The sequence below is a fragment of the Mustela nivalis genome (genome assembly GCF_964662115.1).
Source record: "Mustela nivalis genome assembly, chromosome: 7".
Taxonomy (NCBI): Eukaryota; Metazoa; Chordata; class Mammalia; order Carnivora; family Mustelidae; genus Mustela; species Mustela nivalis.
Window position 1 is genome coordinate 54556157 of NC_139026.1, and position 23033 is coordinate 54579189.

The 23033-nt window shown below is 44.7% G+C and overlaps 1 protein-coding gene across 4 annotated transcripts in view; it reads left to right on the forward strand.

The window, feature by feature from the left end:
• The window catches only part of ETV6 (ETS variant transcription factor 6), a 238155-nt gene that overhangs the window by 76245 nt on the left and 138877 nt on the right, over positions 1-23033 (forward strand). For 2 of the 4 annotated variants that reach the window (XM_082741054.1, XM_082741052.1), the window contains exon 2: positions 17145-17274. The exons of 1 other annotated variant lie outside the window; for it this stretch is intronic. In XM_082741054.1, the coding sequence (XP_082597180.1) occupies positions 17145-17274 (130 nt within the window). The remainder of the gene's footprint in view (positions 1-17144; positions 17275-23033) is intronic. One more of the 4 variants, XM_082741053.1, reaches the window with a different exon arrangement.

Below are 23033 nucleotides of genomic sequence, written 5' to 3' on the forward strand. Positions count from 1 at the left end.
AGCTCAGGTCATGATCCCAGGGTCCTGGGATCAAGCGCCACATTGGGCTCTCTGCTCAGCAGGACGCCTGTTTCTCCCTTTCCCACTCCCCCTGCTTATATTCCCTCTCTCTTGCTGTCTGTCTCTCTGTCAGATAAACTAAATAAAATCATTAAAAAAAATGAATCAAATGCATGTTTTCCCTTTGAGTAGAGCATAGAAAATCTTGTTACAGAAATTACCCGATATCTCTCTCTAGGACTGTCTCCCGAATCCAGGTCGATGGATGACCCGATCACTCTAGGACATGCAGACCTGGCGGTGGACACTTCTGTTGCAGCATCTTTATAGCAACTGACTCTTTTGATTTCCATTTTCCTGTCATTTTTTTCCCCATTTTTTTTTCCTTGCTTAAAAACAGATGATTTGCAATCATGAAAGTGACTTAATTCCTTTAATAGATAATCGTTTTCCAGGAGCATTTTCTCTTTTATCATACAGTCCTTGATGTAATTATGTGATAATTAAGTGTAATCATGTGATATTGTGAGCCTACCACAGATGGAGCCGCCAAGCCATCTCAGAAATGACCATGTCCTTATGTCTGTATGTCTCTAAGATCTACCACAATTTTGGCACGTGTACGTTTGTCATTGATATTTATTTTGCTTTTCATGTGCTGGGTCCTGTGCTAGGTTCTGGTGTCTTGTGTCCTTCAGTCCTCCCAGCCTTTTGAGTTAGAGCCAGTGTTATTTACCCCATTTTGTAGGTGAAGCAACTGAGGCTTGTGGAGTTTAAGTAACTTGCATAATGTTGTACAAAGGACTTACCTCTTAGTGAAATCAGAATTTTTAACATTATGCAAGTTATGGGACATTGTTGAATCCCAGTTTTTTAGTCTTTAAAATGGGGGTTAAAATGTCACATTTAATTTGATTGCTGGGAAATTTAAGTGAAATAGTAAATGTGCCTGCTAGGTAAGAGTTGATAAATATTATTCCTTTGTCCTTAAGTTTTATTTTTTTCCTCCTCTAGACTTTAAGATCTTTAAAAAGAATATTAAATTTTTTTTTTTTTTTTTTTACTCATCTCCGTGTTCTCAACACCTAGCAGTATGAGGCAGGTATTCACTGAATCAAAAACTTTGAGGAAAGTCTTCAGATCATTCACTCATTCCTTCACCTCTGACAGGGTGTCAGGCTCTAGGTTTGGGGTCGTAGAGTCAACAACACAAACAGAGTCTGCCGCCACTTTTTTAAAGTCTTTGTGAGAGAGGAACATCTTGTAGATAATAGAGTAATGAACAACCTTGGTCCTTGAGGTGGGATTTAAATTTTGGAAATAGCCAAAGTTATTTTGCTTCAAGTCTGATGAGTACATGAAACTGTTTTTGGTGGGATACAAAGGATAGCAAAATATCATTATAACTTGGTTCTGGAAGTCCTAAAGGAGGTATTTCTAAAGTATTCTGGGGGAAGGATGGTATCACTGATGTAAGTATAACCACATTAAAAAGGTCTGTCTCATGAGGCAGCAGAGTTGATGTGATGGGACCATAGATAGTATAGGTAAGGTGTTCCAGGACCTTCGAACCACCGGGAATAAGGCCTAAAAACAAGTCAGATAGCTGGATGATTGGGCGGCGAGCATGCCTCCTGGAGAGGAGAAGTAAGAGGAGATGAGGGAGTGTTGACAGCCTGTAGCAAGATTCTTAGGTAGATAGTTAAACTTAAAAGTTTATCAGTAAGTCACTAGGTGGCCCTAGGGGAGAACACAAGACAAAAGATGAGTTTGTTTTGGTACCAAGAAGTGATTATCTAATGAGACTCATTTAATTCATCTATTAATCCATCCATCCATCCATCCAACAGTGAGAGCCTATTGCCAGCCCACAGGTACTGTTCTAGGTGCAAGGGGAACAGACCAGGCAAGTCCCTCCTCCCGTGGAGTTTTCTGCTAATGACAACCTTTCCTCCTGGGTGAGTGGGAGGGTCTGGTTCTCTAGTGTGCTGTTGGGAATCTAAGAAGCAGGTGAAGGTGAAGTAGGCCACTAATATGGATATAGACACAGGAAAATGGAAGTCCAAGCTCCAGCAAACCATCATCCTGGAAACAAGAAACTGTCAAGTCTATACCCAGATCCAGACTCAAGGGCAGATCTGCTGTGGAGGGCAAGCGTGCACAGGCTGGGGGGCTTGGCCTGAGACCGGAGGAGAGGTGGGACAGGAAGCCCTGAATGGGCAGTTGAGCCCATGGAGGGGAGGGAACTGGTTTAAGCTCTGAGTTGCGATGAGGGAGCTGAAAACCTACACTCAACTATAAAAAGTTGTCTTAGCATCTTTATTGAGCTGGAAGGTGATCGACAGCTGTGTTTTTATTTAGGTGTGAAGACACTCCAGGTCACACGCAGCTTTTCACCTTACCCCATGTGTCCCACAGTTCAGGTGTAACACACCCAAGGCCAGCCTCTGAAAATGAGGCTGATTTCTTTTTCTGGTCTCAACAAGGAAAACGCTGTCTGTTCTCTTCCTAGTGATCTGTTGTGCACACATGAAATGCTACAAGACATGTGAGTTTTTTGTTGGCTCTCATTGACCAGGGAGGCAACATTAGTCTTTGAACCTAGGTCTGAAAGTAGTGGAAACCGCTCCACGAGGAGAACGTGACGTGGTCTGCGTGGCCTTTTTTGTGTATTTTAACTCAGTTGATCTACTCAAAACCTCATCAGTCAGTCAGCACAATTGTCTCCATTTTGTAGCTGAGGACACTGAGAGGCACGTCTGCCCTCCCTTCTTTTTCGCAGTTTTGGTCGTTCTGGTGGGAAGAATCCGCGTGCAGGGAATATCGAGTGTTTGTTTGGGCTGATGCCTGTGTTGTTCTTCAGTCTTGTGAGGAAGGGAAGACACGTACAGATGGCTGGAATCAGTAGAAGGGTAAATGTAAGTCGCGTTAGAACTTTAATGTTAGACTTAAGTAAGCGATGGGGTGTGTGCGGGAGGAATTCAAGGATGTCCTTCTGGCGGAGTATCAGTCCCAGGCCAGGGCACCTGTGTTTCTTTTCAGTTGCTGCTTTCCCTGCTGCAGGAAGTCAGCCAGGCAGGTGAGTGCGGGTTCGACCCCAGCTTGTTCTCCAGGAACTTAGAATCGTATCATTTACTCTGTATAGGGCTTTACTTCCACTTTAGTTCTGTTTTCTCTTGACCAGATGCATCGTTCTCTGATGAGTGCAAAGTGTCTTCTGAGAAGTTAAAACCTCTATTTTACGGTTCAGAACTGTAGATGGGAGAAGTAATTAGTATTAAACAGAGTACCCAAATTGCAGGGGGGTTATATTTCTAGGCATCGCCTAGAAAGATTGTGGCCAAGTTCAAGGACGTCCAAATGAGGGAATGGTGCAGTGCACGGTGATCATTAGTACTGGGGAGGAGAGCTGAAGCTGCAAAGTGGCGTTGTGAATGAACTTGTTTTTCAGCTCCCAGTGAAGTTTGTTAGGTAGTTACAGAGAATGAGCAAGAGAGACCGAGAGAGGGAGATTGATATTGATAAGAAGAAGAAAGTAAAAGACTTCTCTTGATGGAGTCCGAACTCCTCTGTGTTCTTTCTGCTGAGTGGGCTCATCATCATTGAGTACTGGCGCAAGAGGTACCTCTGTCCCCTTTGTCCTTCTCTGTAAATGGCTTCCAGTTTAGAGGACTCTAATGACTGACCATTGCAATTGGAGAAATGCAAGAAGAGGAACATAGGCCATCTGTAGTCATTGTCTACTGAGATTCATGATGTTTCAGAAAGGATGTGGCATAACATCACACCTTGTGACCTCCATTCATTCCTGTGGGGTGCTTACTATCCTAGTACATTTCTGAAAGGACGTAGGAGAGCATCACACCTTGTGACCTCTGCTCATTCCCGTGGGGTGCTCACTGTCCCAGTGTCTAACCCACAATACGCAGTAGCTATATATGGAAATGGCTAGTGCAACAGAGAAGCTGAATTCTTATTTCATTTTAATTAATTTGAATTTAAAAATGTACTTGATTTTTCTTAAAAAATATTTTAAAGTGTGTTTGGAACAGCTTGGGTATGTGAATTTACCTTTTCAACTGTAAATTTTGTGAACTCTGAATACAGATCGAGTATTTCCAGTGAAAATTTTGGTTTCTGATTTGAGCTGTTAACTAGACACTAGATTCCAAAGACCTACTATGGGAAAAAAGAATGTATCTCAATAAATGTATTGATTTGTATTTCAAAAGACTATTTTGGATACATTGGATTAAATGTAACATGTTACTTAAATTAATTTTACCTGTCCCTTTTTTTAACGTGACTAGTACAAATTGTTAAAATTACACGTGTAGCTTGCACTTTATTTCTGCGTGACTAGTACAAATTGATAAAATTACATGTGTAGCTTGCACTTTATTCCCAAGGGCAGCCTTGGTCTAGATAATGTCCTAATGGGATCCATTGAAAGTATTATCAGGACTTCTTTAGGGAAAGTTGCTATTCTTCCAAAGTTATAGATGTATTTTCTCCATTGTGTTGCTATGCTTTTTTATAGGGATGGGTTTATGACAACTGACAGTTGGAAAGGGTCTTAGTAAGTTAATTGAGAGGATAGCTTTGCTTGTGTTAATCAGAATGATTTTCAAATGCATTTTTGCTGCATTCAGAAAGCATTGGTCCTCCTGCCAACAAAGAACCCCATTAGTGCTTTGTCATTCGCGTCTGTTTCAGCCCCTGCTCCTTTTCTTCCAGGTAAGAACTGCATGCACCCATGGTGCAGAAACCTTGGTGATGATCAGCATAGATTTGATCTGCTTGTGGCAAGGAACAGAAATCCAACTAAAGGGGAATTTCATAGAAGTAAAGGAAATAGTAGCCTTTTGCTAGCTCATGTTTAAACCCTCCCAGCGCCAAGTGGTTTTCAGAGTTCCCTCTTTCAACTTTTTGGTTAAACTTTCCAGATCTTCCTATTTCCAGATTTGGGCTGTTGGCAGCTCTGTGTTGGAGCTGTTGTTGACGCCCCTGTTGAGGCTTGACGGGCGGTGGTATTGCAATGTGCTTTCTCACAGCTTGGGTTGCAAGTTGCTTTCTAAAGATGCAAAGGGAATTACCATCCGCTATAGTAGTTTCAACACCTGACTGGATTTCAGATGCTAAAGTCACATTCTTGTCATGATTCTCTCGCTGTTGCAGAATTGTATTTTGCTTAAGAGAAGAGGAGATAAAACAATAATAACATCAAGATTGCTTGGAAACTTGAAAATTCTGTTTTAGAGGAAGAACTTAAGTTTTCAGTGGTGTTTTTCAAGAGTGTTGTATTTGGTTTTGTTCTTAAATCAAGGAATGAATAAATAACTCAGCGAGGTTCTTGAGTAAGCCTCCCTTTCCCTTGCAGGCCACTTTGCACCCAGATTTTATCATGATGACCAAGAGTTTAAAAGGTATTCTAGGCAGAAGGTAACTCTGTAGAAAGATGACATCTTTGAGTTTAGGACTGCTAACTTCTTCCAGAGCAGTTATGTGATTCATTCGAGGATCTTGTTAACCCTTCCACCTCAATCCCTACATCTGTCAACTAGGGTTTGTACTAGCTGCGGTGACGTGACTCTTAGGGGTGTTAGGAGGATATAACAGCCTGTAATTGAAGGGCTTTTGGTAATTGAAGAGTATCTTGGTAAAGAGCTTTAGCAGGCTCAAGATTTCTACTAATTTAGGGTTCTAAGATTTTATTAAGAAGTCAGCTGCTCAAGCGATTTCTTCAAATTATAATCGGTGATAGTTTGTGTACAAAAATAAAGACCTAACCACTAGTGGCAAGGTTACTTTGGGGGGAAGATGGGGTCCACTCACCCCTTTAGAGTGGCACCAATGTAGCCCTGACTGCCATCACGGGGACCATGCCCCTCACCTGGGGAAAAGAGGCTCCCCATTCTCCAAGCTATTTGATGTGCATTCATTCTTGAGCAAGAAGTGGGTCTGGGGTCTGGGCACGTAAAGACAGACTTTACTCTGCAGGCCAGAAGGGGAATGGGTTTTCATTCCTTCTTGCTTTTCCTTCATTAACCTTGTCTTGCTCCTCCTGCATACTTTAAGTGTCGTTGGTGCTGAGAACACAGGCTCCTTGTGGAGCTCCAGAAAATGAAGCCACAGCCTTCCTGATGGTGGGTTTAGGGGGAAACTCCAGAGGCAGTTGGGACAGAAGAGGAACCAGCGTGGGCATACCTGTCTGGGGCCCTGGTTCCCATGTAGGTTGGGTAGTCATCAGTCAGGAACTTCCTGAATTGTACTGATAATCTCCATTTTATAGTTAAAGGCAGAACAGTAGAAACTTACTCAGGAGGGAAGGACAATTAGCAGATTGGTTAATAAGATTTCTCTTTTTTAAAAGATTTTATTTATTTATTTGTGAGAGAGAATGAGCTAGAATGAGCAGGTGAGAGGGACAGAGGCAGAGGGAGAAACAGGCTCCATGCCGAGCAGAGAGCCTGTTGCGGGACCAATCCCAGGACTCTGGGACCATGACCTGAGCTGAAGGCAGATGCTTAACTAACTGAGCCACTCAGGTGCCCCAGAATTTTTTTTCCCTTCTTAAAGCTTCTCCAGATAATTCTCCTGTGCAGCCAAGGTTTAGAATGCCTGATATAGAATGTGTGTTTCCTCAATTGTTAACTGATCACGAGTCCCTGAAGTATATGGAAATTCAGACATATTTTTCATATACTGTGGAGCCCTAATAGTTTTAATGAAGGCATGGATTTTATTAAAATAAATTGTTCGTTTGAACAACAGGGCTACAAGAGTGTAGCATAGGACTTTGCTTATTTCAAGCTGTTTAATATTCTGATAATCAGTGCTGTCATATCTGACACACAGAAATCCGTTGTCAGAAACAAAACTCCTTGGTCTTTCTAACCATGACCACAGCAAAGGAGAAGATGCCTTTTCTGAGTTCCTATCAGAAATCTCATGTCTAAGAATCAGGGAATTTTTAAGGTTTTTGATAAGCATGGTTAGCAGAGGTAGAAGATACTTGCCATGAGGGTTATTACTTCTGGAAAAGTGTTTCTGAAAGAGGAAACACAGGTGTGTGACACACCGTACTCAGTATTCAGGATTGTTTATATGTTACTTTATAAAGGTGTAGAGGCAGGAGGGGGATGGGAGATCAATTCAGCCCTAATTCCTCAGTCAGTCCTAGAGTGAGGTCATGTCAATCTTGTCTTGGTTTTAATTACGTTCTTGTGTTACCATATAAAGGCAGGTTTAATTCTTAAAGCATACACAAAAAGTAGTGCTTTATTTGGGACTTCTCAAATTCCCTGTCATAATAAAGCCTTGCATTTATAGAGAGCCTTTGTTTGAAGAAACTCATAATATTTTACAAGCTTCATCTCATTTATCCTTAAAATAATGTTCTGTGACAGTAAAGGTTGGGTATGGGTATGGCAGTCTCTCAGCAACGCTGAGGAGAGGTTGACTTCTTTCTTTTACACTGCTTTTTAAGTATGGTGCTCTTACGTCGTTCTGTTGAGATTATTTTGGAGGTAAACATTTTCCAGAGATATAAATCTTTTCCAGATCTAATTTGCACTTGTTACTCTAGGTATAGTTTACAGGGCCTTTTCTGTTTATATTTATTTCTCTGCCTGAGGCAGCCCAGGAATTATCTGATCTGTGGAGAGCAAGGGAATTTGTTCAGTCTGACCATGGTAGGGGCTGGGACCCCAGTCTTCTGCCTTACAGACTGAGCCCTGGTGGGGTGCGGGTACCTCCTGGTTCGCTGGAAAGGGACCAGATCCAGCAAGGAAGTTGTTGGACTTCATTTATTCAATGTTTCTCTAGATTACTGTCATCTCAATGAGAATGTAAATCTTGCTCTTGTATCCAGTCTTTATTTTTTATTTTTTTTTATTTTTAAATTTTTTATTTTTTATAAGCATATATTTTTATCCCCAGGGGTACAGGTCTGTGAATCGCCAGGTTTACACACTTCACAGCACTCACCAAAGCACATACCCTCCCCATTGTCCATAACCCCACCCCCTTCTCCCAACCCCCCTCCCCCCAGCAACCCTCAGTTTGTTTTGTGAGATTAAGAGTCACTTATGGTTTGTCTCCCTCCCAATCCCATCTTGTTTCATTGATTCTTCTCCTACCCACTTAAGCCCCCATGTTGCATCACCACTTCCTCATATCAGGGAGATCATATGATAGTTGTCTTTCTCTGCTTGACTTATTTCACTAAGCATGTTGTATCCAGTCTTTAAAACCTAATGTTTCTGAGGGTAAAAAAAGGCTTTTTCATTTTTAAGAAGGTCTGAGTTGCCCCCCACCCCCACCCTTCAGCTACCCCCAGCCAGACAGCTGGGGTTGTGGGTTCAGGCCATAACTTCTCTCTCTCTCTCTCCCCTTCTCTCTCTTCCTTTTACGAGACTTCCAAGATTCATCCGTTCAAGAAAGAAGTGGAGATGAGCAAAGCCCAGAGTGGTTCTCCGACACAGAGAAGAAAGCTGCCTAGGGGAGCAGGGAAGGTTTTATGAGGCACGAGGCAGCAGGTGGGAGAGGAGGAGGGACAAACGGTTAACACACAGGTTTGAAGCAACAACCTGTGCACTAACCGTGTATTCTGCCTCTGGCTCTGCACAAGTCTGACCCGCCATCTTTCTTGGCCCAGGTCTTCAGGTCCCATGACTGCAGGGGACTGGGCTCCCATCCCAGGGGCACCATGAGGGCTCTGGGAGAGTGTCACATGGCAGGTGGAACATGGCTGGAAGGTATCTCTCCTTTGGGGGGAGGAATTGCAAAGCCCTACCTAATGGCACCCTTGATACAACTAAATAGTAGATCTCTCAGTTCATTACCCGTTAGCCCCAGGCAGGGACATCGCATCTTGGCTAATCGTAATAGCCAAATCATTAAGGGGAAATGGCATTAATGGAGGAGAAAGCAGCTAATCAAGAGCCGAACTTGGCCACTTCGTTGTGCCCAGGATATAAGCTGCTGTGAATTTAAGTACCTGTTTCTTTCGCTGTTAGAATTAGTTAGGAAGAAAGGATTTAGTGATCCTCTTTTCAAAAGGTGAATCCGAAGCTGGGCATTTCCCAGTAAATCCAACAGCAAGACTTGATTTTTTGCAGAGATCACACCTGCTGGTTGTGTAGAAATGAAGTCGCACCACTTTTCTTACACTGGATCAACCCAGTGTCAGTAGGACATGCCCCTTTGTGGGGTTTCCAGGAGCGAAGATGTACATTGGTGAACTCACCTAATCTCTGCTCAGAGCGAAAGCCATCATCTTCATCACGGCAAGGACTTGGTGGGGGGCAGTCGGGGGGCGGGCCATGGAGTGCACGCGTTTAATTTTCCCATCCAGGTCAAAAGCCTGCCACCTCACCTGCATCAGCACTGGGTTCCAGCCAAGTGAGCCGAGCATCCTTTAAGCATAGACCTCCCTGGAAACCACAACCTGGCATGCATAGGAATCACAGCTTGAGCTACTGCTTATGATTCATGTCAGAAATACTTAAGAAATTCAGGGGAGAAAAAGGGAAAGAAATTCATACCATCTCAGGGTCGGAAAGGATCTTAATTAAAATGTTTTAAATTGGAACAATAAAGAAATCTACGTGAGGTTTGTTTTGTTTTGTTTTTTTGTTTTTGCTTTGGTGCTTGTCTTAGAGGGGCGGCTCCTTGTTCTAAACACTAGTGCTATTTCTAATAATATTTGGCAGAACACTTGAATCCTGTGAGGGAACTTGGGGAGTTCTGATGGAGAGAGGAGGGGACTGTGGTGGTCAGGCTTTGTCTAGGTCTGTTCTGCCCACACTGTAATTAATAAGCTCTGATTCACCAGAGCATATAAGATCATAGAGGACAGCATCTTGGAGTCCTAAGGCATCTTTCCAGTTCTCCTTGAGTTCCTTCCCAGTGTAGGAACCCTTTGTGCAGTCACCTTCAAGCCTTGGCTTTACCTGGCTTGAGGGGGAACAATACCCTCTGTACATATGTCTAGCACACAGGTGTGTATGTGGCTGGCCCTTTCCTCGGAGATGCTGCGGGGAAGCCCTATCTCTGCTTCGCGCTAGTCCTTCCCATAGTTGAAGGCCTCTAGAAGGACCCTTTAAATCCTTTCTTCCCCACAGGCCACATAGCTCCTTAGCGCCTTTATGCTTTCCTCATGTGAGAGAATGGAGTCTGTCTCTTCAGACTGTTGGAGAAGCATCATGGGACTGTGGCCGCTCCAGTGTCTGGAGATAGATTCAGCTCCTTCTTGGTATTCTCACCCTAGGATGAATAAATGTTGACAGGGCCTTTCCTTCTCACCACTCCTGTGCGTCCCACCTGTTCCTTTAGATTTGCTGCTCACTAGATAAATGGAAAGCAGTTGAGTAAGGGAAATGTGTTTTGTTGTTGCTAAAGAAAATCTTGGAGATAAAAGTAACATCCTTTTACTCAAAAATGACTTCAGGTGAGATTTCTAAGCCATCATATGCACAAGTAATCTGCAAAAGCCCTGGTGGCCTTATAGATTGTGTCCCACAGGTAATACCCAGACGAATCCTAATGGCTCCCTCTGCTCAGAGGCCTGAGAACTTCTCACTTATGTCATGTTTCGTCCCTTCCTCAGCTAAATGCATTTACTCTCTCCATCTGTGCTCCCACTAGGATAAGTAACAGGCTTCAGAAAGCCAGCACCCTGGCTTAGGTGGCTCTGTGGCATGACCCTCAGGAGCCCCACACGATCCTGTGAGGAGTAAGGGCACAAAGCAATGGAATCTTCCAGAGCTGCAATGACTCTTATGACCTTGGACTTCTCTCTGCAATGACTTATGACTTTGGACTTCTGTCTGCAATGACTCTCATGACCTTGGGATTCTGTCTGCAATGACCCTTACGACCTTGGGATTCTCTCTGGGGGTTCCAGAAGGTCTTACAACCTTCTCTCTGGGGATTCCCCGTAAGTTGTAGAGCTACCACGGATGGGCTGGTGCTACTTAAATGTCGTATCTTATTTCTCCTCTTTATATCAGTCGTATTCTCTCATGAGCTGGAGACTTCAACAGGATCACTGAACCGCTGCTATCTCCAGGTCAGGTTCCTTGTGTGGAATGGAGACGATTGTGCCTTCCTGGCAGGGTTATTATGAGTCTAAAATAGAGGCTTCATGGCAAGCACATTCCAAGTGTTCCCTGAGTGTTAGCTCCCCTTCCTGATGGTTCCAGTGACTGTATATTCCAACCAAGATTGGCACATATGTTCTGAAGGGTGTAAGTATTTATTATGAGGGCCCATGTATATGTATGGGTAAAATGGTACAGGCTTTTAAATATTGGGACTGTTTTGGAAATTTGAGGACTTGAGGTGGCAGAATTTATGATGCCTAGTACAGGTGTTGGCTGCTAGCGGATGCCTGATGAATGCCGAAGTATTCATAACAACCACGGAGGAATAAAACACCCTCGTGATCTTCTATGGCAATGTTTGCCTGTGGGGCCCATTGCTCATGCCTCTTTTTATTCACTTTGCTGTACACGGAGAACAGAGTTCTGGGCAAAGGGAAGACTTAAGATGCTGTGACTAGGGGTGCCTGGGTGGCTCAGTGGGTTAAGCCTCTGCCTTCGGCTCAGGTCATGATCTCAGGGTCCTGGGATCAAGCTCTGTATCGGGCTCTCTGCTCAGCGGGGAACCGGCTTCCCCCCTCTCTCTGCCTGCCTCTCTCCCTACTTGTGATCTCTGTCTGTCAAATAAATAAATAAAACCTTAAAAAAAAAGAGAGAGAGATGCTGTAACTAATTGTGTCTGAATGACAGACACGATACGCTGTCTTCTGATTTTAGGCCTGGAAGGTGAGGAAGGGGGCTATTTCCATTGTAAATATACAGGAATATGCATATTTCAGGTCCTGAACCCATCTGCTCAGATGTCCAAGGCAAGAGCCTTTCGTAGACCCATGAAGCCGGGCTCCTAGGAAGATCTCTCCATCGGTGTGTATGTGGTTTGTTGGAGACACCCTCCCACAGTCCGTTCCAAGGGCTGAATGGGTATCTGGGCAACAAGAACAGAGCCACAGGGACTAGGAGTGCAGCTCCACGTATCCTCATTTGCAAGGGTATCCCCACTGTTTTCCCCCATGAAATGACTGCAAGCATGTTAAAAGCCAAAGACCGATCGGGCTGAAAAATCCAGTGACCCAGCACCCAGAGGGATGTTTCTCTCAGGAAAGGAGCTAGGCACTAGGAGGAGGGCCTGCTCGGGCCACTGGGATAGATGTCTCTCAGAGCCTACAAGAGACTCCCCGTCAGAGTTCTGAAGTGGATCCCCAAGTAGATCCTAGACCCTAAGGCATACTGCTTCCTTCTGGAGAAAGGCCAAAGCCGCCGTGGCCTGTGCTGTGGGTACAGTGTGTATATAGCAAAGCAGACAGGCGTTTGCATCTTTCCCCAAGTTCTCCAAGCTGATCTCGCTACCTTTGGGGGTGAACAAAATATTCAACAGTTTTTCAGTGCAAGAAATTGGCGCTCGAGAGTGTATTAGTTCAGGTTCTTGTGCACGTCTGTTTGCATCCACCGAATCGAAAACTGTGCCGCTCCAGTTTCTGTCTTGCTCAGTTTTGGGGTGACATAGGGATTTTGCTGGTTAATGAAAACTTATTTAATAAAAGCTCTAGCCACCCCCTTGCATCATTTTGCAGCCAGAAGAGTGACTTAAATAATTGTGCATTCCAACTTCAGTTTATCGAAGCTCAGTAAGTCACTTCCTACGGGAGACATGTCTTCTCTTCCGTCTATAGAAGACAAACTGTGGTGGCAAGCATCAGCTTTCCCCGGCAGCTCTCCTGAAAACCTGCAGGGTGAAAAAGAGCTCTTTCTCTCCAAAGCTTGGGTGTTACTAGCTTGCCCACTGCACCTCGGGCCCTGCTGTTTGCCATCTTGGCGGAGGTGTCAGTTTCAGTGCAGCAAAGGGGCACCACTCAGTGTAGCAGGACGCAAAGGCACCTGTAGAGTTTTTACCCTAATTTCCCTGAGAGATGGTCTCCCTGTCTGTTTTCGTGGCACTCTTCCTCCTCAGGACTGTACATGGGCCTCAGAAACCATCCTTGGGGTCATCTGGCATTCCGAGTGGGGCTGGGGGCTATTTTGGGAAAAACAGTGCCTAAATCCAGGACACCTGCACTTTAGAGGAATCTTTAAAATGACCTGTAAACCATCTTTTTTAAGTACAACCAGACTTTGCTTCTGTGTCTCTCAGTTCCAGAAACACTTTATCTTTATTTCCAGGAAGTTAATATTTAATTAGCGACAGGCTCTAAGTGTCTCAACCCTTCAGCGTCTTTAAAGAACTAATGGTGTAAAAACAAATGTGTAAATGCACCAGGGGGATCCCAGTGATTTATAGAGGCTCTGTATTGAATAAGTTTGAAAAGGGAAGATGTTTTTGGTAATAAGAATATTCATTTTTTGACTCTTCTATTCTGTGATATGTAACCATGGGGTGGGGAGGAGGGGAGAAAATACCATTTTTCTACAGAGCATAAAATCCTTAAGCTCATTTTATGTGGTAGTCACAGGCTCCTAAGCACTTGATTTAAAAATGAACAGAATCCAATGGGTACCCTTCACTGGCCCTTCATGGTTTGGGGGAGGAAGGAGGACAGGGAATAAACCTATTTTGGTTCAGGTAATTCAATGCTTGCAGCAATTCTACTCCGTCTTCCATTTAAAGTAAAAAAAAAAAAAAAGAAAAAGAAAGAAAAGAAAAGAAAAGCTTTCTATAATGGTTAGTGAAATTTACATTTCATCCCTTGCCTAAAACTATTTTTAGCCTTATTTTCTCTTTTCAGAGCTTTGTGCTGCTCCCCGCCCCCCCCACCTTAGATATTACAATTGGTCTCAGAAATGGCGATGCTTTGCTTTTGTTCTGTAGGTTGGTTTGATAGGTTGTGTCTGCAAATTTGAGAGAAGCACATTTTATTTTATTATTATTTTTTATTTTTTTTAGCATCTAAACAATAATGTAACCACATCACGGCCTTTTCAGTCACACCATTGACCTCCGCCGGCAGTTTATCCCCCTACAACACTTGAATGCATTAATATCACTGTCTGTAGCATTTTAATTTAATTAGAGCAGTGGTTATAATCCTCTTGGGAAAGTCATTATCCCCTCTGTACTGTTAAAATAAAACACCTCTGGTTTTCATCCGACTGACAATTTGCTTTTGAGGTGAATGAGCTGTAAGCGGGTGTTCCCGCTTCCCTTTGCTGAGGGTTGGACCCCAGAAGCAGTTGTGAGGATAAAGAGGTTTCCTTCATTTGAGAAATAAGATGTTGCCCTCCTTGAGCCTCTCTGTCTAGATGTTTCCATCTGATACAGTGTTTGTTTCCTATTTCTAATTGCTGATAGACTGTTAAGTGTCTGGTTATAGGAATAGATGAAACAATGTGAACTGTGTGAGTCTCCCTAGAAATTAACAAAAAGAGAGACAAATGGAGATAAACCTGCAGTGTGGGATTCCCGGGCATGTGTTTTGTTCCGTTTAGGAAAGGAGCCCATGTCCTGCATGGTGTCCTTTCTGCGGTCCCCCGAATGCTCTCCTGGCTGCTGAACCGGGGTCAGGATAGGTGTGTAATGGCTGCTAGCATATTGCTCAAGGTCCTAGAAGTGCATTTCGCTTTTCCCACTCTTAGACAAGGCACCCCCTCTCTTCTGCTACTACTGACAAATCTCTTCATGGAACCTTTAAAAAAGAGCTTCCCATCCCAAGCTTATGGTGTTGCATGGAATGTTGCTGAGTAGAAACTGTCTTCCAGAACAAGAATCTAGAATCTGTCTCCATCTAGAATTGTTTGGACATGAGCCTCCTTGAGCCTCTCTGTCTAGTGAAATGGAGAGGGGGAATCCTCCTGAGAAAGGACAGTGAAATGAAGGGACAGTGGTGATAATTTAGCAAGTCAGAGTATATACGTTTTAAAGGTGATACCTAGCTTGACTCTTACCAGTAGGCTAGAGGTAGATTTTCCAGGAAACAAAGTAAAATCCATATGGGGAGCTGGGTTTCTTCCATTTTTGTCCTCGATGGACTTGGTGAGGGGCGAGGGAGCTGGGATGATGAGACCTATCCCAGGGACCAATTGCAGGATTCGATGAGTCTCTCCTTGCTTTAAGAGACAGTCATCACATTATGAAATGCCATCTCTTTTTTTTCTCGCACTTGTGCCATGCCATTTGAAAACTCTTTGGCTGCGCTATGTTTTCTTCATCAACAGTTTCACTTCTGCAAAAACCCTAACAAAACAAAGCTATTTCTGGGAATAAAGTTAACGGCAGATAAGATATCTAGACATATATTGGGACTGGGTTTTTTTTTTTTCCCCCTCTCTTTTCGAGAGTTGAAGTGTGTGGAGAATTTGTTAAACTAGAAAAACAGACTGTGTTTAGAATGCTTAAAAAGCCCATCTCACTTGAAAAACCCCTAAACAGATTTTGTATGTTTCCCATAGGTGTGTTGATGTCTTTGCCTTTTTCACCCCAAAAACCCCAAGCCAAACACCAAAAAGTATAACTCCTCCTTAAGCTAGAGGTGCTCAAAATATGTGTGATTGATAAAATTCCAGAAAAATGAAGTTGAAGCTTTTGCCCTGGGTGACCTTTCACTGGCCATCTTGATTAATATAGCAACGAAATCTAGGATATGTGCATCTGCCTTTAATTAAGAAATTCATGAGGAGAGTTTAGGATGTATGTTTAAACGGAAATATTCCAAATGCCCTAGTTGCTGGCAGAGGATGCCTCAGGGAAGGTCTAGCGATTCCATTCGGAAATTACAGAAATATGTACATATTCATTTAAAATCGAAACTTCCTACCACAACCACCAAACTTTCCAGGCTCTGAGCAGAAGAGAAGCTTTAATTTGGTTGTAGAGCCAGGGGGACTCCCCTGCCTCCCTTTGCACATTTGATGAAATATAAAATGTTAGAGAACCATCTTTCCAAAACATAAACACCTCCTTTGCTTTATTTTCTTCTGCGATTTTTCTTTTGCTCTTGCTTTTTGTATTCCTAATGGCATCTTACTGGTCTTTCTCCCCCAATTAATTTTTGGGCCTTGTATGTCCCACTTTACTTTGCCCAGCTGAACCACAAAAAGAATGGAAGTTCCGTTTATTTATGTATAGACTTTAAGTCAAAGTAATTGATCTAAGATGCAAATTGCACTGCTCTTCTCGCTAAACATAATAGTTGGTTCCTTGCCATTATTCGCTGTGTTTTAACTTAAAGCCTGGTAATAATCCTTCCCATCCCTTCCAGTTGTTTTAATTGCTCCAACAAACACTGTCTGTTTGAATTTAAACAGTGTATCTGCAGAAGTAAGTCCCCCTCCCCCCTTTCCTTGTCAGTTGAGTCAGGATCTTCAGTGAAGCAGTACTTGCCTTAAATGCAGAGTGTTCTTGAAGGAGCTCTGAAATACTTCAGAAGGAAGGAAAAGTATCCATTCTGAGTTGGAGAATGAAGGGACAAGAGATGCCATTACTGTTGCAGATAATTCCCTGCTATGAAGGAAGAAATTAAACTGGGTATTTTTGGTTTATAATGAGGTAGGTGGATCAGAGAAGAATCTTGCTTGTAGATTTATGAACTAAATGTAGAACTTACAAGCCGTCACTTTGAGCTCACCTCTCATTGGGTCTGAGTACAGAATCATATTTGTATTAGAAGCTGGGGATGTTGCCAGAGAAGAGGAAACGTTGTTTTAATGCAGGGTGACATTAATTATGGGACTTGGGACAAGTAATTTTTGAGAGCCGTTCTCTTGGACATGCCGTTTCATTTCCTCCACCTCCTCTCTCCTCTGCACTTGAACAAATCACTAGTGTGGAGAGGGGGAAATGGACACCTCTTGACCCCAGTCCGAAGGAGAAGCCCGATGTTCAGCCTTTCCAGAACCTTGTTAGAAATCCCAAATACTGGAGCTCTGAAAGACAACTAAGTATATGAAGTGGCTGGAGAGGGGTGAGAGGGATTGCTGTGGAGCCTGGGCCACCCCCTCCTCAAATGCCCCCTTTGCTCCCCAACCCTCTCCTTGTTTTCATACCCAAGTCAGTTCCAAGCCTTCATTGTCTTCTTCCCCCTCCTCTCTTCCTGCCCTTCTTTTTAACAGCAGGAACGAATTTCATATACACCTCCCGAGAGCCCAGTGCCGAGTTACGCTTCCTCGACTCCGCTTCATGTTCCAGTGCCCCGAGCGCTCAGGATGGAGGACGACTCGATCCGCCTGCCCGCGCACCTGCGTGAGTGTCTGTCGGCGCGTGCGCGGGGGTGGGAGGACGGATTCCCAGTGCCACCGCCCGAAGGATGGACTGACTGACAGGGGAAGGACTGACTGCGCGACTGTGTGTGTGGCGGGGCAGGGGTGGGGCGTGGGGCTTGGGGCTGGAGAGGGGCAAGCTCTGAGACTGTCACTCGGGGTCCACTTTGCGAAGCTGCTTTGCAGCCCATCGAGAAGCTTGAAACTCCTGTCCCCTGTTGCCGCATTACCCCCAACATCTGGAAATGTGTACTGTATGGCAGAATCCACTAGATCTCCTAAGAGGCAAAGGGAACTTTTTGGGGGAAGTTTTTCCGTCTCCCTAGGTTCACACCTAACTCCTCTTTTTAGTATTTTCATGGGCCGGAAATTTGGGGCAGTTCCTGAGTCAGACTCCCTCCCTGCTTTGCTTTTAGGCTGTGTTCTTCCTTTCTTTATAGAGCCTGCCCCTCTCCTCCATGCATGCGGGCTGCTTTTCTTTCCTTCATTTTCCTGCCTGGATATGGCCTTCCTGTTCTGTCCTTTCTTCTCCTCCCCTCTCCTGTTCTCTTGTCCGGCCTTGGCCCTGTGGCTCTGATCAGTTTGCGTCTCTTTCCCCCGTTCTCTCTTAGATCGCCTCCGTCCCTTGCCTCTCCCGGCTCCCTGTCCCAGTCCTCAACTGCAGCTTGGCAGAGCACCAGGGCCAACCCACTTGTGATCTCGGGGCCAGCCTCCAAAGCAGCCGACACCTGTCATTTCCTTTTTGTCTTCCTTTCCTGTGCTGCCACCCAGCCTAGATGGTACAGCGTGATGGGGCAGCTGGGGAGAATGAGTCACCTGATTCCCACCCGGATCTCAGTGGCCAAGAAAATGCCAGATTTTCTGACTTGAATGTTGTCCTGAGGGCACAGGTCCAGGTTGTAGAAGACACAGGGGGTCACCTTGGCCCTTCCCTGGCTGATTCCTCATACTTTAGCAGTGACATGGTTGTGCTTGCTCTGTCTTTCTGGCATGGGGACGCTCCCCGGGATATTTGCTGCCTCTTATTCCATCCCTCCTCAGAAGCCAGAAGGTAGCTTGCTGAAAGTAGAGAATAAAAAGAGACAGGATGTAGGCTCCTCTTCGTTCGCCGTGTGAGAATTCAGGGAATCAGGTGATTGTGTTGCTGGGAAGTCCTAGGGGAATATTTCTGGCTTATCCCTTCTCCTCCAATGAGGAGGGTAGCTGGGCTTACCCAGAGGAGCTGAGTGCTACGAGAACCTTTCCTTCAGCTTCAGCTTCAGCTTCAGTCAGTATTTACAAAGCTACTACAAATGACAGTCCGCACATTCCACCTTGTGCAAGCAGGTAAAGGGCAGAGCACCACTCTCCCACCTTCTCCACAATGAACTTTTGAAGGTGAGATTGGGACTGTAGCCGTGCCGTGCCAGGATCATGATGGCGGGCACTGTTGTCCTTGGTAAACGGGAGCGATGGGGAGCCAGAGCAGTAGATGGGACTGGAAAAGAAACCAGAGTCAGGTAATAGCATCCTTTCCTCCAGAGGCTGTCCTGTGTCCAGTACATTCACTCTAGGAATAATCACTTCCAAATCGAACACGCTCATGCCGTGCAGGCAGAACACCCCTGCCATCTAGTCTCCTTCACTTATTTACTCCACGAATAGTTATTGATCGTCTGTGCTGCACTGGACACTCTTGTGGGTGCTGGGAATACCGAAGTGAACAAAACAGACCAAACTCCTTGTCCTTACAGAATTTAAAGTCAAGTAAAGGGAGAAAAATGTGTGAACACTTGTCCTAAACAGAGATTTCTCTCATAGCTTTTTAATCCCTTTGTTTTGAGACATCCCCCCACCCCCAAGGAGGCCCTGACTCTTGATTTGCCTCTGGATGCCTTTATTTTTGGAAGCCCTTTTACCACAGCCCTTTTACCTATGCCTCCCCCATAGGTAGTCACTGTGGCAGAAGAAACGGAGAAACACACCAGACTAACTAGTCTGAAGATCTTCACTCCTCATTAGTTCTACTCTTAAACTAGCTGGCTGACCATAAGTCAGTCATCGTACTACCCAGTTTCCCTACTCTACAGTGTTGTGCTGCAACAAGAGAACATTTAACGGCCCTCTTCACCTTGAACTGTCATGAGCTCACTTAGGGAGTCCTTCTCCGTACTTGGAACTGTCTCCCATGCCAGCACTGTTTCTGAAGTAGACGGTTTCCTCTCGGGCCTCAGCTGGGCTGCCTACCCCTGCTTTGCAGGCCTTGGTCCAGGCACTGTGTGGAGTCCTTTATGTAAATTATTTTGCTTCATTCTCCCAGCAATACATGTAAGGTAGATATTCTTTTAATATTTGGGCCACATATAAGGAATTTAGGGCTTTGAGAATTTAAGGAACCTGCCAAGGTCACACAGTTAATAAAGGGTACAGTCGGGATTCAAACTCCATTCTGACTCCAGAGCCTACACTCTTATCTATTATGCCACTATGTAAGTGTGTTTTATAAATACTTTTTGGATAGTTGGATGAATTCAGAGTTGACACTTTGCTGGTATTCACTGATGTGGCTGTAGTGGCAGAAATGGTTTATGGCTGGAATCTTCTAACCAGTCAGTGGGTTGTGGAATAGTTTGCTTATGTTCCTCAGATAGTTGGATGGATGGGTGGATGGACGGATGGATGGGTTCCCACATATATAATGATCAAATACAGGACTGCAGCAAATCCCTGCCGCCCTTAGAATATAATCAGGTGTTAGAGTATGGATTCAGGTCAGGGTGATGTCTTCTCTCTGGCAGCCTGACTCTGAGCCCCATTGGTCCCGACATCTGGACTGAATCCTCTGAAAATGGAGGCTCCCAGGCTCTTTCTGTCTGTCCTCAGCTGGGGCTTTCCGCATGCGGCCAAGCTGCCCTCCTCCTCCTCAGATTCCAGGATTCAGCTGCCCATCGAGCTGTTTGAGAAACATCTCACGCAGCCCCCCAGGATGGTTGAGGCTGCACCATATACTTGGAAGATGCGTCCCAGCTGGGTTTCCAAACCAAAAAGAAAATAAATATTCTAACAAGGGAATTGGGTTATTGCTGTTTTAATCTGGGATTCCAGACAATTCCCAATGGAATGCTCATGGAAAGTACGGGGAAGAATCTGAAAGCCAAGACAGCAGCAGGACATTTATGGTATTGCTAGGTCGAAAGCATTTTTAGCTGCTTGTTTTAAAGAGATACTCTCCAGACTGTGTGCCTCAAAGTCGCTTCTTTCCAAACCATTGTCCTTCTTGATCTCCAGATAAACCTTCTCCCTTAACTCTTTTTCTCTTTTCGTTCTTAAGTCAAAATATATCCTTTCCTGGTTGGAGGGAAGGTAGGGCCTGTAATAGTGAAGATCCTCATACTGAGGGTTTCTCACCTTTTTATTCTGAAGACAGAGTGTGACAAATTAGCAAGCTATCGAGAAGTAGAAACTAATGCCTCTCCTTCTCTGTGCCTGTGATAAAAACAAAGTGGTAAATGGAGCCAAGTGTTAAGTGGTGATTACAAAGGACTTACTAGGACCGGGTGGGGTAGTCTAGGCCTGGGAAAGGAGGAGAGCCCACGGGAGAAGGGCCAGCCCCACGCCATTCTGGCCTGGCCTCCTCGCTGCCCACACGTGCAAGCCGGGCCCCGTCAGTGGTCCTGCAGCGGGTTTCTGGAACCTGCCTGTTTCACTAGGAGAGCAGACACCATATGCTTATGGAGAAGACAGAAAGGGCTTCTTCTTTATATCCTTTTCTCCTTCTGCAAAGGGGTACTGACTTCTTTTTAAGCTTGAGGGTAGAAGAACTAAAGTGTAACAATTACAGCAGGTAGGTGGGACACACAAAGTTCTAGTCCTTAATGGGAACAAAGCCTCTCACTGTACCTTGAAAACACTTAAAGGACCAAAGACCCCCGATCGTGCCAAGAGGAGCTCCCTCTTCATTCTCCAGCCAGTGAAGTCTTTTTTTTTTTTTTTTAAAGATTTTATTTATTTATTTGACAGACAGAGATCACAAGTAGGCAGAGAGGCAGGCAGAGAGAGAGAGAGAGGGAAGCAGGCTCCCTGCTGAGCACAGAGCCCGATGTGGGACTCGATCCCGGGACCCCGAGATCATGACCTGAGCCGAAGGCAGTGGTCCAACCCACTGAGCCACCCAGGCACCCCCAGCCAATGAAGTCTTTTGCCTCATTCTCACAAGGGTCCTCATGATGTGACGGGGAGATCCATCCATCCTACCTTCCTTCCTTCCATACTTCATTTTTAAATATTTTTCATTTATTTATTCAAGAGAAAGAAGAGCATGAGCAGAGAGAGGGGGGCAGAGGGAGAAGCAGACTCCTAGCTGAGCAGGGAGCCCAACACAGTACTCAATCCTAGGACCCTGAGATCCTGACCTGAGCTGAAGGCGGTCGCTTAACCGACGGAGCCACCTGGGTGCCCCTGGCCAGGAGACTTTCCTAATTTGTCTGCCCAAAGACCACCTTCTTGTAAATTCCTGAGGGAGGTGTGTGTGGTGAGAGGGCCGCCGTGGGTGCCTCACGAGGAGGTATCAACCCCGTGAAACACTCAGCCTCTGACAGCGATGCTCAGGGCTGCCCATCTGATCATAGAAAGTGTGCTTCAGACTTATGTAGGCAGAATTTAAATCACTAAGTGTCTTTTCTTTATTTTAAATCCTTCTCACATAATCACTTCGGATGCAGCCGATAGAGTCACCTCTAATCACAGGTTGATGGTGTCGCTTTGCCCAGAGACTCGGCATTCTGCGGTGCCGGTTTGGCCTTATAACTGCCCGTGAATTGATATTTAAAAATCATATCCTAGGACTCATTCATCATATTTAATAGGGTTACGGTTTATGATGTTGCAGGTTAATAAATAGCCATAATAGCCGCTCAGTTTTCTAGAATCAGAACACCAGAAATAGTCCCTTGGCTCTACTTCCTTTCCTTGTGAATCTTTCAAAATTCTTACGTTACTACTCCTACTTGTGTGTGTTTAATAACTTAATTTAATGCCTTCCTTTGGAAACGTTACCTCGCGGCTCACCCACTTGGTGATTTTGCCTTCTCAGCAGAGTAACTGAGTTGAAGACAGTCACATAGCAAGCCAGGCTATATTAGAACTAGGGTAGTGAAAAGAGATGCAGTGCCTCACTTTCCTAATTAGCTAGAGCAACCCACCATTTTATATACTTGCAAGTTAATTTTGTTCCCTAAGAAGAGGCAAAAATGGGAGTTAAACATAATCGTATTTCGTATTTTATATTGTTACAAGCTTCAGCATGTGCTCCTATATATTATCTCATTTAGCCATGCAACAGTCCTTGAAGCTGGTGTTACGAAGTCTGTTTTATTGATGAGTTGACTATGGTTCCGATAGGCCCCCCGAATTGTCCAGGTTGACCCAAGCCTGTGCAGAGCCAAATGCGGTATCTACTTTGGAAGTCACCACTGACACTTCTTGGGAGAACACATAATGACAGAGTCTTGTGGCCTTGGAAGTAGCAGCCGCCCTGACTTTGGAGTTGGCGCAGCCATGGGTGCAGAGACCAGGAGTGCTTTGGCTCTGGCCATTCATTTGAGCTGAACCTCAACAGGTCAGCTTCCATGAGAAACCAGAGGTGGTCACTATGAATAAGTCATTCTGGTCTTGCCCACATGCCTCTACTCTTCCTCTCTCTTTGCTCTCATGAGCTCAGGTTGATGGTTAGTTTCTGTCTGCAACCAGAGGGATAGAGCTGGC